This window comes from Melanotaenia boesemani, chromosome 9, assembly GCF_017639745.1.
Source record: "Melanotaenia boesemani isolate fMelBoe1 chromosome 9, fMelBoe1.pri, whole genome shotgun sequence".
In the NCBI taxonomy this organism is placed as follows: Eukaryota; Metazoa; Chordata; class Actinopteri; order Atheriniformes; family Melanotaeniidae; genus Melanotaenia; species Melanotaenia boesemani.
In genome coordinates this window covers 32,487,184-32,506,416 of record NC_055690.1, presented here as the reverse complement: position 1 = coordinate 32,506,416, position 19,233 = coordinate 32,487,184, and the positions used below count along the sequence as shown (strand labels likewise).

Here is a 19,233-nt window from a genome sequence, read left to right as displayed (position 1 = left end):
TTTTTTTTATCTCTGTGTGATTTGAGGTGTCACTGCTTTAAATCGAAACAACAAAGATGCCAAGAGATGTATATTTCCCTTTGAGCTCAGACAGTTTCTCCATGCAGTGTAAGAAAACAACTCTCAAAAAACAACCCCTTTCATTATGTATCTGTTGTGTACACACGTTTAAACCAGGAGAAATTTTTCCATTTCCATCAGAACTTCACTTTCACTGTTGGGAGCGTTCAGGGTGAGTTCTGTGACGATAGTTTGTTGTTTTTTGTTTGCTGTAAATGTTTGTATTTCTTTAACTCAAGCTGAAGACCGTGTGAGTATCAGTCATTGACAGTGGACCCTCTCTTTCATTTTTAGGTGATGGGCAAGTGGATTTTGATGAGTTCATGACAATTCTTGGTCCCAAACTTCTGTCATCTGAAACAAGAGAAGGCTTTCTGGGCAGCACAATAGATACCATCTTCTGGCAGGTAAATCTGTCCCTGAATTTAAATGTTTATGTTGATTCTATGTCTGATGCTGACAGATGTTTCCAGCAAAAAACAGGGTGCTGTTGTTCGTAGTTATGTCACGCAGCCTTGTAGTTACGGTTACATCTTCCCCCTTTTGTTGTGTGAACCCTTTTCAGATGTTAGCCTCGTGAGAAAAGTTGTTCAGTGTCATCTGTCACACATAAAGGCATCAAAGAGGCAAAAAGGGATCATAGCCTCTGCCACATTGTTCCTTCAAGTTCAGTGTTAGTGATGCTGCAGTGCTGAACAACACGTTTCACTAACATGGGAAGGTAAGTTTTAATATGATAAGAAACATTTACCAAAAAAATAGAAGCTGAGGGTAAAACGACCTGGACCGGGTGAGTTACCTGAAGAGCAATGCTGGTGTTATCCAAAAACTCTTTGCAGACCTGAAAAACAAGCACAAAAAAGGAAAACTAAAGCAAGAGTCTCAACACAAATGCATTAGCCTCTCAGCTTGAACAATAAAGCCAAGTTCAGCATGAACTTGTCCTGCTGTATCAGTTACAGAATGTGTCACCATGGTAATGTGTAAAATCTCTGTTTTCCAAACCTAAACCACAAGCCTTTAGTGTATAACAAAGTCGGACAGAAGTGAAAAACAATAAACAGCAGAACTGAGGTTGGACTCAAAGACCAACCTTGCTTACCCTGTCTTCTGACTTATTTATGCAATCTGTGTTATTTGTTGATAAGCTAGCTCCATAGAATAACATTTTCCATCATTTTGTTCTGTTCGCTTTCACTAACAGAACTGCTGATGCACCACTTTCCCACCATAGAAGGATGCCTGGTGATATGCAGCTCTTAAAAATTACCTGTATATAAAAAAAAAATGACTATACAGGGATAAAACTGAGTCAGGCTCCTGAACAAGTGTTAATATATGATGATTTGGGGATGAAAAATTTTTGTTGTTATGATTTTGTTAGTCAAATGGCAGAGAAGATAAATCTGGAAACAGGGTTTGCTTGTTTATAGGGTGTATGGAAAATAGTCCTGCGTTCACTAAATGAAAACTGTAAATGTCTGAGCTCAAACTGTAAGAAGTCAGTGTTTCTTTGTAAGAAACTCTGGGAAGCTTTTCTTCTTTCTCAAATGAAACATTAAGCTAATTGTTTGCATATTTTTTTATCTATTTATTTTTCTGTTTTGAATATAACTAAGCATTTCTTGTAATAGTAAGTCAACCAAATACATGGATCAAATACTATTTAACAGCCTTCCTGGCTGTTTTCCTGTTGGTAAATTCTGTTTTGTTTGAATGTTTTTGCATTTTATACTTAATTACTTCAGTTTTTTAATTTACAAGGCATATTAGATCTGCAGTTCTAGTAGTGCAATAAACTGACTCGATCTTATTGTCAGGGCACAAAATTAATTTAAGCTTTGATTATCTCAGAGTTCATAAGATTTTATCTTTCAGCATAAAAACATTCAGTCACAAGATAATCTAAGGTTCAGAATCCAGCTTGTAGTCAGAGTGACTTGAAGAGGCTAACCCCGTTTACGTTTTGCTTTTTTTAAAAGCAGTGAAAACCACCTTATGTCTTCTGAGTAACATTATGACTGATGAGTAGCCTTAAAAGGATTTGAGATTCTAAAGTGACAGAGGAATTGGTGGTATAAAAATGAATGAGTAAATATGTGACTGAATTTAATTGAGTAAAATATTAAAATATTTAAAATATTTAATATACAGACGTAGGATGAGGAAGTCGGAATATGCACAGAGACAAATAAAGCAAGTGTGAGTTAAATAGCTGAACATTTGGCGTTGATATTAACACTTGGCAGCTCCATACTCTTGATGTCATCACTGGCTTGACCCGGGATTCCTCTTGGGGGCAGGATCTTGTGGTTTACATTGTGAGGACACAAGTCTTCAGGGACAAGACTCCAGGCTGGATGAATGTACTGCCAACCACATTTGGCTGCTGCAGTGACCTTGGCTTACAAAACAAAACGGTTAGCTGTACCAGTCCAAGTACAGCTGGTGGTGGTGGTGCTTTGGGTTTTATCACTTCAACAGTTACAAACTCAAATATCTCATCTGAGCTGATGTCTGTATCAGGAACTGAGACTAATCACATCATCTGATGCACAGAGCATACTCAGAGAGCCATTAGATATACTACAGACTTTGATTTATCATTATTTCCACACATTTTGCTGTTAATTAGTAGCTCGAGAGATTACAGATTTGTGCTTGGTCTAGACTGGTAATGGACTGTGGGATATGACTCAGCCTCTTTCAACAAATTTGTTTAGTGTTTTGTCATAATGACAAATGAACCCTGAATATCTGCTAAAGCATTCATGTTTTAAAGTTTTACACATTTGGAATACAGAAAGATTTTTGTTTCCATGTCTTGGTATGAAGTTTTAAAGCTTTTAAATGGGCATGGCTATGGGCGGCGTGGCTCAGTGGGTAGAGTGGTCGTGTTGTAGCCTGAGGGTTGCCGGTTCGATCCTCGGCCTGACGAGCTCATGTCGAACCCAAAATTGCTCCTGATAGGTTGTTGGGGATCCTTCGGACAAATTCACCCTGGCACCATACAGCTGCCTTTTCATTTCTCTTTAATCTTTGCGTGAAGTATTGTAAAGTACTGGAAAGTCAGACACAGCTAAAATGATCTGTTTCGTCCATGTTGAAAGTGTTTGCAGACTAAAAAAAAAAAAAAAAAATTTAAATTAAATTAAATTAAATTAAATTAAATTAAATTAAATTAAATTAAATCAAATTAAGCCATCAGTAACCTGCACTGTAACTTTATTAGACAATTAGAAAATGCTAATTATTTTAGCAGTGCAAGTATGAAAAGAAAAAAAGAGCAAAATAATGCTTTTTACTTGTTGTTGTTCTAACAGTTCCACAAACACTGAATAAACCATCAGCTAGGACAACTCATGCTGCTTGATCATCACATCCCACTGATAAAAATTCAGGAGCCAACACATCTTACAAGGTTTTTATCCGTTGTTGTTCGGGTGCACGGTGGAAGTGATGGCTGGAGCATAAAACTCTGCACTAAAATAAGTTTTCACAAAAAGCCCTATATTTGATTTCTGACTAATTCTAAGGAAGCAAATTTACGTAACAGTTCAAATGAGTACAATAGTAAACTAACATACACTTTACCTTTTAACTAATTTACTGTATTTTAGAAGTAAATGCTGCCCTTTTAGTTTAATTTAATTTCTCTCACAGCTTTCATTTTTCCTGCTAGATTAAATAAAATTTTATGTAGAACACATACATTATGTAGCTTCTTAAATATTGTATAGTGTAGAAGATTAAATCTTATGGGAAAATAGCTGTAATACTTGGTTTTAGTCACTTCTGTACTAGCTGAAGTCATTTTCTGACACAAACAGGGACAAAAGATCACACCGGGACTTTATTCCTGGTCAGCCCACTCGCTGGTTAAAGCATTTATTGAAGTTGACTTTGTAATTGGAGGCTCTTTTACTCAAGTGCAGATCATTATAATCTTGTAATCTGTTAAAACATATTTCCAAAATGAAAACAAAAAACAAACAAACAACAAAAAAAAAAAAAACACTTGTGTTGCTCTTCTCAACTTATCATCTAACTTTAGCCTTTGACGAGAGTAATTAAATTATAAACTGTGTAGAAGCCAGAGGAGTATACAGACAATAAAAAAGTGATTTAAATTACTCTGGGCTTACCACACATAAATATGAAAATAGAAATATAAAAGGCACGCATAACCAAGTGAAAAATTGGCCATTTGCTAGGGACCAGTTTATTGAGGAACTTCTCAGTCATTTACATTTTTTTTTCTTCTATTAGGTAATTGTTTATTTCAGTTGTAAAGCCACCCACCGAGAAAACTTTGAGTACTGAGCCAGTCTGCCCTTGGTAAACTTTTTTTAAATAGTTTTTTTTTTATTATTAAATTAATTATTAATATTTTTTTAATTGGCAGTTGGATCTCTCTGGGATTTTTATTTTTCTGAGAATTTTAATCTATCGACTGATTAAATAATCAGCAGTTTAATTAATTACAAATCTATTACAAAATTAAAGCATTTTTCAATATTTTATATCTTTACATGCAAAATGTAAAAAGGCAGTTCTGAGACTCATACTGGGTTGTTTGAGTAGTAAAACCTCTGGATGTTTCACTGAGAAATAAAGTTCAGAGAACTTAAGGGAATACCCTTTAGCAGATCTTCTCATAACAATTTCAACACCAAACATTGCATGTCGTTATGGTAACAGACAATCATGCACAAGTGCATGCTTTCTGTATTTTCTTCCTGCAGCATAAACCTGCTTCAGAGTGTTTAGAGACATGAATGGGATTAAAGTTCCCAGATGAGCAACTCAGAAGTGAATGTTCTTAAAGGAAAATACCTTCAGGTGCTGCTTCTGTTAAAACAAGATTCAGAGTGTGTTTGATGTTGGGCAGGGACATACAGGAAATGGTAGAAAGACATCTGCACACTTTCAGAGGATTTAAAGATATATGGGTTTCTGTATGATTCTGCATAAGATATTTAATTTTCACCTTATTTAAGGCAGGTTTCTTATCTACTGAACTGTGTGTATTTACTTATTTAGTTACTATTTAGATATCCTGGTTAATCTGCCTTTAAAAAACAAAATATGTTACCTTTTACTGTTGTGAGGAGGATGATGAACTATAATTTTTATTTAAATAAGCCATCTCCTAAGCTGGTCTATCAGACACCGCTATGCAAAATCTTTTAGGTCCTTTGAATGTTTACGTTTCATCATGCAGTACCCTTAAGAGAAGTCTAATCAGCCCTCGTTCAGGACAATATAAATCCCCAAAAAACCACCATCACAGAGAGATAAAGGACTACTTTTGGATCCAGTGAAAGTAATCTCAGACTCTGTTTCGACTGTTAAGCAACAGTCTCTGTTTTTATTTTTTCAGAGCTCACTTACAGTATTGTCGTGGTTTGCATAACTTATGAGTCATTATCAACTCAACATTGTCTTTAATCTTTGTTGAACTTTGCAGACAACCGTTAAGCTCATTTCAATTTAAACTTCTGTACTGAACTCAACTCAACTTTATTTAGAGAGAACTTTAACACGTCAGTTGGACAAAGTGCTGAACACAGCATAGAAGCAATAAATTTAAAAGTAAAATAAAATGCAAAGTAAAAACAGAAAGAATAAGAACATTGATGGCGTGTCCTTTAAGTGGAATTGATCATCTACAGTGCATCATCCATCCATCCATCCATCCATTATCTTGACCGCTTATGCCATTTCGGGTCGCGGGTGAACTGGAGCCTATCCCAGCATTTTAACAGGTGAGAGGCAGGGTAGTGCATCATCCTTCAGTTATATCAATAAGAAAGCATTCCTTATATTGACTAGATCCTTCTCACAATATTAAAACTGCCCTAACCACACCACACTTTCCAATTAGTTAGAGCCCACTGCTGTCCAGGTCTGGAAGGAAAGGGGAGTGCTGATGCAACATGGTAAGGTTGTCTGAATCTGTCCTTGTATGAAGCTGCAGGTTTTAGATGATTCCCGACTTCAACTCACCTGGTTCAGATTATTGAATTATTAACAGGCTTGTGGAGAACTTGCTGAGGCAATCCATTTTATGTGAATCAGGTGTGCAAGAGTAGGCTAACAACTAAAACCTTCAGAACAGTGGAGCAGTGGCCCTTGACAACTCATTTAGACAATCCTGGCACCAACATGTGGGCTGCTTTGCAAAAACTTTGGGTAGAAAACAAATGTAGAAGTTACATCCATACGTCGGTTTTTCCAGAAAAATATTGTATTTTATAAAAGATGAGAAGATCTATTAAATTTACCAGACTTTGTTTTATTGTGTTGGCTAAATTATTTAGAGTTATAACATACCTTTGTTAAAAAAGAGCTGCAGTAACCTTTACCAACATCAACAAAAGCTGACAATAAGGAGTATGAGAGTTATATAAATTTCTACAGCTTCATCGCTGTACTTTAGAGGAAAAGTAAAATCACTATGCAACATTTTTCATGAATCGTGGTAAGAACAGAACTACAGCAGCACAGTGCTGAGGGCACTTAGCCAGGGGTTTTTTTTTATAACCCTCATAAAAAGCCACAGATATCAAACCTCTTGACAGCATTTCACAGATTACATTTTCCTTCCTGTGGCATTTTGTAGGATTTTATGATTAAGTATTTATTTCCTGCAGCCGAGCTTGTCAGTTTGTCTCCATCAGAGTAGGACAGGATTCACGCAGTGGAAGTGTGGCTCAAGCAGACCTTGTCTGAACCTCATCATGTTCTGGTTCAGTCTTTTTTTCAAATCTAGCCTGAGAGTAAGTTCTGTCCTATAACTGAGAAATTTTCTCATCAGGCAAAGTGTCACATCCTCACCAGCTGGGGTGATGGGATGATGATTCACTCGCTGTCACACACTCACCGTCCTACTCGCTCGTATCTGCTCTTGAACAGTTTGTAAATGTATCTAATTATCCAGCTGGATAATTACAACCGTGTTATTGATCACAGAAAACATTTTTCATCTCTGTGTTTTGCTAATCATCTGCAGTATAATTAACAAAAAGAAGTATTTGCAAATAAACAAACCCAACTAAAAGATTCTGTTTGTTTAAGAATAAACATGAAAAGTGATTTTTTCTACTTGATAATGTATTTTTCCACCACTTAATTTGCTTGATTGCCAAACTAGCTCCAAGCTCCACTATAATTTTAATCACAGTTCAGTGTTCTTTGGTTGGGATACGGACATTGTCTTAGTATTGATCCCAGTCATTTATATTTCAAACACTGTACAATATAATGTTGTTTTTAATACAATGTATTTAGAGGACATAATACGTCATTTTAATCTAGTTGTTAGCAATACTATTCTTAAAAAGTCAAGTAAATGTTAGAGTGTAAAACTTTGAATATATAATAATGAACTTATGTTGAATCAATGACATTAACGTGGGTACATGGTGAGAGGGGTTTCCACAATGGTTTTTACTTCCATTAACAAACAAAATATGTGGGGTGGTTTATTGTTTGAAACTTTGCAATTACTTTGAGAGCTTAGTAAAAAATTAACAGAACCTTTTTAAAATATCTGTTTGATTTTACTTGTTTGTTCAATAGTTAAAATAACACAAAATTTCCTAAAAAATTCAGAAAAAGGTAAAAGAAAAAAAATAAATCGTGATCTTTTATGTTTTATGTTTATGTTTATTCAGACAGATCAAATTAATTCCACCAAAACATACATATAATCCTCTAACAACATAACTGAACCCCATTGACATGTCTGAAAAGAGGTAGGAAGAAGTAAACTTATTTATTCCTACCCCTTCACCCATAATTAATAATTACTCTTTACATCCATCCTGCTTCCCAACTTCTGGATTTAAGAAAGGAAAAACTATAATTTTATACATATATACATAAATACATACATATATATACATACATATACACAACCATACAATATATACACATAGATACACATATATACATATGCATGTACAAACATTCCCGCATACCTGCATACGTGCACCTGTACATATACATACATACATACATACATGCACACATACACACACACATTCATACATACACCTACACATATACATACATACATATACATACATACACACACACACACGTATATATATATATATATATATATATATATATATATATATATATATATTTAGATTTTTAATTAATTTTGGTAGTTTCATGTAACTGCTCTCCAGCTACTGAGCATCCCTGTGGCAAAACCAATTACACAAACAGCTGCTGAACTGGGACAGAGAGGTCAGTGGTACGACAGCAGTTTAGCAAAAAGTTTCTTCCAAAGCCTTATGTCCTTACAGCACACTAAGATTTATATAGTCCTCCAGTTAGGACCAGCATTGAAAAACTCTACTTAATTAAAAAAAAAAAAAAAAAAAAAAAAAAAAAAGAAGAAGATTATTATGATAACTGAAAATTGCTGAATTTTTTACAAATTATTTTTTCTGTTATTTCACATAACTTTCCTGCCATTATGAATATCATACACATGAATAATGATATTTTGTCAGAATAATGATAATTTCTACTAATGTGTAAATTCATTGTGTGAAAAACACTAATCACAAAGCCAGAAATTTCATTTACCTGTAGTGGTAAAGTAGCCAGATATGAGCTGTTTAATGCCTCTTTTAAATGATTTTTTTCCTGGATTTTGACAGTCAGACAAACGTTCAGTCTGAAAGCACACCCATTAATTTTCCTTCTATCTGTTCTCTCTGCCAGCACACAATTTTGATTTTATGATGACTTTGGCACAACTCATCAATGATGAATAATCCATGAGCCACAATGAATAATTTTCTCACATTATGTTTCTCATTTAACTTTCTTTGTTTTTCATTCTTTATATCTTAAAGATAGCATGTTCACAACCAAGTGGTGAATATTAGATTCACTTCTATTTTAATTCACTATATCATGTTTCAGACTGAAACATGATAGACATTACTTAACTGTAGTAGCTCGCACCTGTCTGGCATTTATATTTTTCATTATATATTATATATTATATAACTTGTATAATTATTTACTTGTAATGTCATTTTATCTCCCTTCAGGTATTTCATATTGAGAAGACAAGTTGTTCTTTTTCCAACATTCTCCCACCGTTTTTGTTCCCACTGGTGGACTCACCAGTGATTACATTAGTAGTAGAACAAAGTAAATTATGCCATTTAAATGGCTGCCAATCCTTAGGAGTCATCGCTTAATGCAGAATGTGACAGTATTTTTTGCTTTTTTTTACTCATGTAGATGCTGTTGGTAATTATGATCAAATACATTAAAATCTCTTTTTTAAAATGTCAAACCATAAATGTTATCTGACACTCAAACACAATGCTGTTAAACTCAGTTCAGAATTCATTTAAAAGTAGCTCAGGCAAACTAAAAGTACGTTTAAGAGATTAGTTTCTTATTTTCCAACTTGAACCATGTTGATATACCAACGTTTTCTGGTGTAAAAAATGATCAAGACTAAGATGGTGGTTCAGGCACATGCAGCGGCTCCAGGCTCACACCTATTTATGTGTTGTGATGTTTTTGTTCATGTTTTTGTGCATCCGCAAATTTTATTCCACCCAAACTTCAGCAGACCACAAAGGCCCTCACCATCCCCCTCTATGGCCCAGGAGACAGAAGAGACAACAAAATCGGGGCAAGCGGAGCGGGCTGTGTGCAAGGCTACAAGCTAACCCATACAGACTGGCTCTGCCCAGTCTCCCCCTCGCCAAAGCCAGGTCTCTCACCAACAAACTGGATGAAATTCGTCTGAGGATCATCTCACGTAAGACTGTCAACTCTATGGAAATCTGCACTGAGACATGGCTTAACAACAATATCCCCAATGCAGTGGTGGAGCTAGCGGGGCTCTGTACAGTGCCGACCAGACTGCAGCTTCGGGTAAGACCAAAGAGGGAGGTTTGACGCTGTATGGTCACAACCCATGGTGTACAGCTGCCAACGTTATTGGAACCTTGCTGCAATATCTGGCAGTGAAGTGCAGACCGTTTAAACTGGTTAGAGATCTCAGCTCAGTCATGATCATAGTGGCCTACATACCACTGCAAGCTAATGCTACTGGCACTGGAGGAGCTGTGCTGCCTGATCGCCATGCAGATAAACGCAAATCCAGAAGCGGCTGTGATTGTGGCTGGGGACTTTAACCACATGGAAATAAAATCTGTCCTCCCCAAATTCCACAAATTCATACACTTTCCGAATACAGACTTTAATATATTGGACCAGATGTACCATAACATTCCAGGAACATACAAGGCTGCAGCAGCTCCTTACCTCGGGATGTCAGATCATATTTCTGTGGAGTTGATCCTTTCCTACAGACCTCGGCATTTCCACACTTAGCTTAACTCTTCTACTCGTTGGAATGAGTTAGAAAGATTTGTCCAGGTCTTTGGCTCAACTCAGCACTGAATAAGCTGCTTGCACTTACGCCCAAGATGATGATGTGTGATGAAATCAGGATCTCGTAATTAAACAAAGGACTATTGTATTGTATTATGATATTGTCTCCTGTTTGATTTCTTGCTTGTGTTATTCTTACGCTCGCTTTGGAGGAAAGCCACTGCTAAATGACTGTAGAATAGAATAGAATAGAATAGCCTTTAACACCATTCTCCCAGACGTGCTGGCCCTGAAGCTCCACAACCTGGGTCTGTAAACATCACCGTGCACATGGATCAGTGACTTCCTCACATACAGGCCCCAGGTGGTGACGATAGGGACGTCAACATCTGATCCTCAACACTGGAACGCTGCTGGGTTGTGTGCTCAGCCTGCCGTCTTCACTCTCTTAACACAGGACTGTTCTGCCATCAACCCCACCAACATGGTTGTGAAATTTGTGGACGATACCACTGTGGTGGGTCTCGTATTCAGCAGTGATGTGACCCACTACAGAGAAGAGGTCCAGATTTTCACAAAATGGTGTTCCAAGAACAACCTGGTTCTTATCATCAATAAACAATGGAGGTCATTGTAGATTACAGGAGATCCAGGAAGACTGAACACACCCCTCTCTGCATACACGGAGAGGCAGTGTAATGTGTGGACAGTATTAAGTTCCTGGGCATCCACATTTCCTCTGACCTCTCATAGACGGTGAACACTACACACCTGGCGAAGAAGCCCAACAACAGTTCTTCATTCTCAGGAAGTTGAAGCGGACGGGATTCTCTTCTCAGCTGCTCGTTAACTTCCACAGAGCCACCATTGAGAGCATCCTGTGGCTTAGTGGGATGGTGTGGTTTGGCAGCTGCACAGCACAGAACAAGAGGACCTTAGCCTAGCTCAGGGGATTGTGGGCCACCGTCTACCAGATCTGGACTCCATCTACACCGCCCAAGTCCAGAAGAGGGCCAGACACATTGTAGCCAACCCCAGCCACCCAGGCAACGCTCAGGAAAAGGTACAGGAACGTTAAAACCACCACAAAAAAACTCAGAAACACCTTCTTCCCCAGAGTTATGAAAGCAATATCCCCCCTGCAGTTCAACACTTACACCCCACCCCAACGCCCCAACAGTACTCGGATACATGCACCCAACCCTCCACAACCACACACCTCGATTCACCCTGTAAAGGCCCATTTATGCTCGATGCAGAAAACGGATATGCAGATGGACAGACAGCTTTGTCAGTCTTCTGCGTCAGTTATTCATGTAATTTGGTTCGATTTCAGGGAGTTTAGATATTCATCATTTGATGCAGAATATGAAGCAATGCCACCAGAAATCACGAGGGCAATCCTGAGCAGAAAAGCTGAAATGCAACCAGAGAAAGAAACAAACCAGAGAAGAAGAAGAAGGGAACAAAAAACCAGAAGAAGAATGAAAACGAGCATAACTGTAGAAATTGCTCAAGCTTTTGAAGAAAGACTATATGCAAATGTTTAGGGCGTGTTGGGCGGTTGGAAACAACTTTATAGCATTGCATTACCGCTGCCAAATGGTGCCTGAAACTGATGTTGGCTTGTGCGAGTGAACTCTGAACTTAGCACTGCCCATTAGTGGAGAACGGCGACTCATGATGTTTAAAACAGACACCGCTATTTCCACACGTAAGCGAGCATAAATGGGCCTAAACTGTCTGCTGAATTCTCTCATTTTCTGTAAATATAGAGTAGTTCTTAAATGTTTAATATATTTTATATCTTTATTTTTACTTATTTATGTGTGCCTGTTCTGTCTCATTTGTATGTGTTTGAGCTGAGATTCCTCAAAATTTCGTTATGCTTACATAATGACAATAAAGATCTTGAACTGGAAATGTGGTGACAAAAAATAGGGATATTCAACTTTTGAGTGGAATATAAGAAAAATTTTAAAAGTTCATGCTACATTTAAGTAGAATCATGTAATTGTAATTCCTTCATCTCAAGTTATTTATTAAAACAGAGGCTAATGTCACTGATAACATAAAAATGTCAATGTCTTAATAACTTGTCCTGTATTTGGTGTTGTCTCAGTCTGATTATGTAAAAGTGTGAACAGTATGATAAAGAGGGCTTTTTAGATTAAAGTTGTCACTAAACCAGGTCTGAATGGTTCAGATCATGTCAGAGAACATGTGCAATAACTTTTTTTTGTCATTGCAAATACAAAATTATGTTTTTGGTTTACACACACAGCATGTCTAATAGAATTTGGAGCATTTCAGATATCTTGAGTTACTTTAGCTGATATAAAACTTTTTCACCCTCATAGATTCACCAGTGGATACCTAATGCCAGATTTCCCAAACTTTCATGCAAAATTGTTGAAGTTGAAATAAAATGTCATCTCCGGAGCTGCTGACTGTCAAAATTCCTGCTCCCTGCAGGAGAGGAGAGCCCATACTTCTTTAACAAGCAGTTTGGTGTTTGATGGACTCAAGGCAGTCGTGCAGGATGCAAACACACCTGAGGGTGTTAATGGGCCTGCTGACATGGCAGAGAGGGAGAAAAATTTTATTCCTTTTGCCAGGCATGGCCTTGACTAGCAATGAAGGTGGAGATGTGACGTCAGAGCATCCAAGACAAATGTGCTCAAACATGCATGTCCTCCCTCTCCCTCTATAATCAGCATCCTTCAAACAGTCTGGTCTACTCTGAATACCATCCCTCTTATGTGCTCCTCTTCAGATCGCAGCACAGAGGTTGGGAGGTGAATTATGGAGGATTATCGAGATAAAAATGACTCCATTTGTCTCAATCTCACCATGTCTTATATCGCTGTGATGCTGAGGATGAGCATCATTTTGGTTTATGACCAAAAGCTTTTCCTCTGTGGCCTTCACTCTCACCACAGGACACATCCAGATGTCCTCCAAATAACGTTTTATGTGAACTTTAGTTTACCCCAGGGTATAGATGCAGTGTTATTTACTATTGTTTCTTATTAATCTTGTTTAAAATAATTAAACAAGTTTCGTTTCCAATGTAAAATTTTGACAGCTAATTCTAATCCTGAGTTTCTTTTTTTATGTATGTATTTTTGATTAAAGATAATTTCCATTAAAATTCAAACACACCAATGATAAAGGGAAATGTTAGTACAGGTGGGCTTGCTTCCCTGTTTTTAGATCATGTCTTTGAAGCTGAAGGACTTACATGGCACAAACCTGCAAAGGTTTGTTTAAGACAAAACTTTATCTAAAGATGCAAAACTCACCTTAGATGAGATTTTAATTCCTTGACAGAGCAGCAGTCTTTGCTCACACCTCATTTTCCGCAACCACATGCAACACACATGCAACACACATGCATGACCAACAGAACATGTTTTGGCCTTTATAGCATATTGACGCACTGGGCTGACAAGGTTTCAATATTGCTCAATTTAACAAGTTTTCTCTCCCATTTGGAAACATACTACAAATAACTTCAAAGAAAAAAATTATGCTTTTTGTGTTATATTAAAAAAAAAGCATGATGTGTTATGATATATAAATATATATTTACTTATAATATTTCAAAAACATCCATTACTTATCAATCATTCAACAGCAGTTTGGTTAGGTAGGCACTGAAAAGACCTCCTGCCCTTTTTCATAAATTGCATTAACCTGATGTCCAGCTCCAGCAAGGAGATTGTAAACAAGACAAATATTCATGTTTTAAATCCTCTATCACATATTCTTCAATAAACGCTACATTTTACTGTTTCTCCATTCCTGACTGAAGTTTTCAAGGGTAACATTGAAAGCTGCACTTTATATATGTAGAATTATTGTTGTTTTCCTGAGAATTTATAGAATGGCAAGAAGAGACACAATTTGCTCAGGGACCGTCAGCATGGCTTTAGGACAGAAAGATCAGCATTAAATGCCTTCATGGAGTAAGAAGAGGAGATTGCCAGTTCTATTAATATAAGTATGCAGTGGGAGGATTCATAGACTTAAAGAAAGCTTTCAATACAATAGATCAGTGGTTCCCAACCTGGGGTCCGGGACCCAACCTGGGATCCGGGACCCCCCCAAGGAGGTCCCCCAAAGAGCACAGGGGGTCCCTGAGGCTTTGAACATTAGAGCCATTGCTCACCTGACACACGTGTGTGTGTGTGTGGTTCACCTGCTGCTCGTGCACAGTGACATGCAGAGACAGAATCCGCCCCTGAGCTGGATCCTCTATTTGGAGTTAACACTCTTGCGTTTGAGTTGAAATATATATCTTTTCCCATCTGAATTATCTGAATTAATGTATGATAAATATTTATTGTTGAAAATTAATTGCAGCATTTATACCGGGGCTCATTTATACTGGGGCACGTGCCCCAGTAAATGGCGTCTGGCGACGCCGATGATTGGCGGACCTCAAGAATGATCCAGATAAATCCTACTTTTGGACAAATTCACCCTGGCGCCATCCGGCTGCCTTTTTATTTACATCTCTATAATCTTTGCTTGAAGTATTGTAAAGTCTGGGAAAGTTAGACACAGCTAAAATGATCTGTTCCACCATGTTGAAATTGTTTGCAGACTGCACTGTCTAGTCTGCTGTCAGCTCATTGGTCAGTCAATGAAGCCCCTCCCTGGTTGGTTGTAGTGCCATGCGACAGCGGCAAAAAAAAATGTAATTTTTTTCCTTTTTCTTGTGCTGCGTCGTCAGGCTCCGTGTGCACGTCTTTGTAACCGAGCGCATGTTACATGCATGAATGCATGTTACAAAAGACAGCAATAAGGATAATACATCATGCAGGCCGTGATCATACAAGCAAACAATTAATAAAGTTAAAAGCACAAATCCGGTAGCAAACAAAAACTCCTAGAGAGAGAAGGAAATGAATTAAGAGGGGAAAACATTAATAAAATTAATAATTAAATAATCAAATAAAACATACTTGTGTTGGCAGTACACCTAAAAGTGTGCATTTCTGTGCATGGAATTACTTTATGGAATGGCTTCGTGATGGAAAAATCTTGTGTTGATTGTATTAATGATATTGTGACTCTTTGTAAGGGACAGAGCTAGTCAGTGACCAGATGACGTGACCAGAACTGTTTTTACAAGACTCTGTGTAACTTTAATGTGTCTTTGAGAGTGAAAGAACATTAAAGAACCTTATTACCCTCCTGCTGTGGTCCGTCAACGTAAAACCTCACTCTAGGGGTCCTGCACCAGGGGCTGAGAGATGACAGTTTCCAGATGGTGAGGGAGTATATAAAGACTGTCCTAAGCAAGTTTGGCTGTTCAACATGTCTGTCGACTTCTCTACATGTGTCTGCTGACTGTAGGAGCTCCTGTAATTGCAGTAAAACAACTGTCTTCTCACCAATCTGAATGCCCGCTGTTCACTGAGAGTTTTTTGCAAACACTTGCAAACTGAATACAAATGTCACAAAAGAAAATAAATATTTTTAAGTTATAGACTTGAGGAAGAAGAGATTGCCATTAACCTGGTTGCATTATCACTAAAGGAGGCAACAGGATAGATAAACATCTGACAGGCCAGTTGGGAAGCAGGATATACCTTATGCTCCTAGTGGAGCCTGCACACACACATTCAAATAAAAGGCAAGTCATACAGAGAAAAAGCTGGTTCTCCTTCATTGTGCGCGCTTTTGTTTAGGAAAAGGAAGCTAGTGGTCATAAAACATATGCACATGTTAAGCAGCATGCTGGCTTTAAATACTCCAGGTAAATTGTTGGCATCTGGCATTTCATTAAGAAGCAGTACACGCAGTGCATCTGAAAATAGCACCTAGCCTCTTACCTTACCCAGGATACCTCAATTTGTGTTGCAACTGAATGGAGAGTGACAGCTTGGTGCAGGAATCACCTTCTTAAAGGAAGCCATGTATATGGGGATAAACAGACAAGAGTAATGCAGTGAGCCAAGTTCAGACTCAAAGTTTAAATAAATGTGTGGCTGTTAAATCGGGCAGGGGTGAAAGTGTTGAGCTATACAGTTACTGCACCAATTAGTTTGTGCACTGAGAAAGCATGTGAGGTGCTGTTTGAAGTTTTGCTGTTCATAGAGAAGCAGCATCGCAACCCTCAGGCCTCTAAAGTGAAATCTCAGACCTTCTGACTTTGACTTTGACTTTTTCCTGCTTCTCTGCATCATATTCGTCCTGCATTGTGCATTCCCCCTTCTGCAGGAAATGGAGGAACATGATTTTCCTGACAGTTTCTCTCCTTTTCCTCATCCAGACCATTCCTCCTTATGCTCGATAGCTTTAATTGCATGTGAGTCAGCTTGGCTACCTCGGTGATTCACCTCATCACAGAGCTTTCTTATCCACACTCCAGCTCTGAGAAGTGTCAGCAACACATTACTGCATTTTCTGCACAGTCCCTTCACTTAAGACGCACACACCCACGCACACCAGAGGAGCATTTGTGTTATTGAGTGGCCAGAATTTTAATGATGTGTCTGCCAATCAAAATAAGTGCCTCTGAATACATCACAGCGTAGAATGTTATTCAGACAAATGCAGAAAATCCTTTGACAACTGAAAGCAATGAAAAGCCCAATTTTCATTGTTCGTTGTTTCATAGAGCTGCTTGGTGTTTTTTCCTTGAAGCTTCACCTCAAACCTCCATCAGGGCTGCAGTCTGAAAGGACGAGAAGTAAATGTGGATGTTTTATTGAGGTCATCTTTCATCATTTAATTCAATAGTTTGTGAGCCATTCCTAAGAAGATTGGAGGTTAGTCTTTTTAAAACTGAATTCAGAATAATAGATGGATCAGCAGCACCCTTTGCTTTCACATGCAGGCCTAAAATCCCTGATGTATTCTTTGACATACTGAAAGATCCGATTTGACACTTCTGCTGTGCAAAAGTCTTGATCCAACCCTTCATTTCTGTAGTTTTTGCTTCCAAACAGCAAAAGTCTTCAGTTTTCTTTAAAAATTGGCTGCTTTTTCACTCATCTTCAGTCAAGTGCTTGTCTCTGACCATTTTCAGAGGACTGGATTTTTTTTTTTTTTAAGCCTCTCAAGACTGACCTATGACTCATTCAGTTACAGATAAAGGCACCTTGCTTACGTCATTATTATAGCTTTAGGCATTGTCCAGAAACTTAACAGAAATACACTAATCTGGACACATAATTTCTTCCCATTTCTCTGTGCATTACAAAACTTGTCCAAAATAACAGTTTAACAGACATCCGATGAAATACAACTTTGGCATATCTCAGTGTGGTGTGTATTGTTCTCTTAGAATAAAGACTGACAGAACTGTACAAGCAGAAAAAGAAGTGTTAGTCTTCATGTTTGCATAGTTCTGCAGGCATAAAAAGGTCTCCTGCATCTGTTTGCATAGATGCAAAGAGTAACATGCCTTTATGTCTCTCCTCCCATGGCTCCAAAGATGTCCAAGGCTAAAAAGTTACGGACCAAATATGATCAGAAATTGTTGATTGTAATGTAGATGACTGAGCCTGTGTTAAATACTTTAAATTTGTTTATGGTCACACTGAGAATGAGTTTTATTAAAATGAGGAATCACTTAGTTCCAGACTTTTGTAATAGTCTGATTAACAATAACGTAGCTGAATATTTTCGGGTTTCAACACTTAACTTTTAAATAAAACTGCTTAGAATTTATTCAGTTTTCTACTATCAATCTCCCCTCAGATTTCTAGCTTTTTCTGTCCTTAACTCACCCATCCACCTTCCCTCGCCTCATTCTCAGGAACGAAAGTGAATTACAGGAGAAAGTGTCTATAGATTAAGTGAATCCTGTCAATGAGGGCAGTGACCCTCAGCCAGCCCCTTTAGCCTGCTCCGTTCCAGGGGTTAATGGGAATCATTTCTTCTTGATTAATTATACTAACAGTAATTGTCTATCGATGCCTTGTTTAGTAGTCTTACCCAGTTCCCTGTCTTTACTTTATTTCCTGGCTTTAAGTCCTCTGTCATTTTTAACCGCTGCTGAAACTTGCCTTACGTCATTGTGCTTGCAGCAAATTAAAAGTGAATGTTAAGCAAGTGAAGGAATAATATTGCTTTCTGATGTTTAAACAGATTTCTCAGATGGGTTGACAGAGTGTGAAGTCCCTGATGTGTGAATGTTTATATGAGTAAAAGATTACCCTTTCATTACTTGTTTTTAAAACCTTAAACAGCTTGGCTTCCTTGTATTTGTCAGAGCTGCTGCACCACCATGCTCCAGCCAGGGCTCTGAGGTCTTACAGCTCCTTCTGAAGGTCCGTTCTTCTAGGCCCGAATCCAGGGGTGACAGAGCTTTTTCGGTTGCTGCTCCAAAGTTGTGGAACAATTTGCCATTTCACATTAGAGCTGCCCAGTCTGTTTCTAGTCCTTGCTCAAGACCCACTTCTTTACACTGGCTTTGGAACATAGTTGAGCTTGACATTTGTTTGCTTTTACACTTTATTCCAGTCTTTGATTTTTACAGATTTTTATTGTTTTCCTGTGTAGTGTTTTATGCTGAAGTTGTTTTATTGTTCAGCACTTTGGGCAACTGGGGTTGCAGTAAATGTGCTATATAAATAAACTTGAACTTTTATATTTGTATCTGAACGAGGCTTAAAAATATTTCAGTTTGTCTTATTCATATCTTTTTCCCTATATACACAAGACTGATATATCCATTTGAGTTCAGGGGTTGCAGACCTCACACTGCTCTTTCTTTATAAAGTTTTGGTCAAAAAGAAACTAACTATAGCTCATTTTTAACATGTA

At 37.8% G+C, this 19,233-nt stretch overlaps 1 protein-coding gene across 2 annotated transcripts in view; it reads left to right on the top strand.

Annotated features, from left to right (window-relative positions):
- Window positions 1-19,233, top strand: part of caln1 (calneuron 1) — a 72,502-nt gene that overhangs the window by 35,369 nt on the left and 17,900 nt on the right. For both annotated transcript variants that reach the window (XM_041995761.1, XM_041995760.1), the window contains exon 4: window positions 355-467. In XM_041995761.1, coding sequence (XP_041851695.1) covers window positions 355-467 — 113 coding nt within the window. The remainder of the gene's footprint in view (window positions 1-354; window positions 468-19,233) is intronic.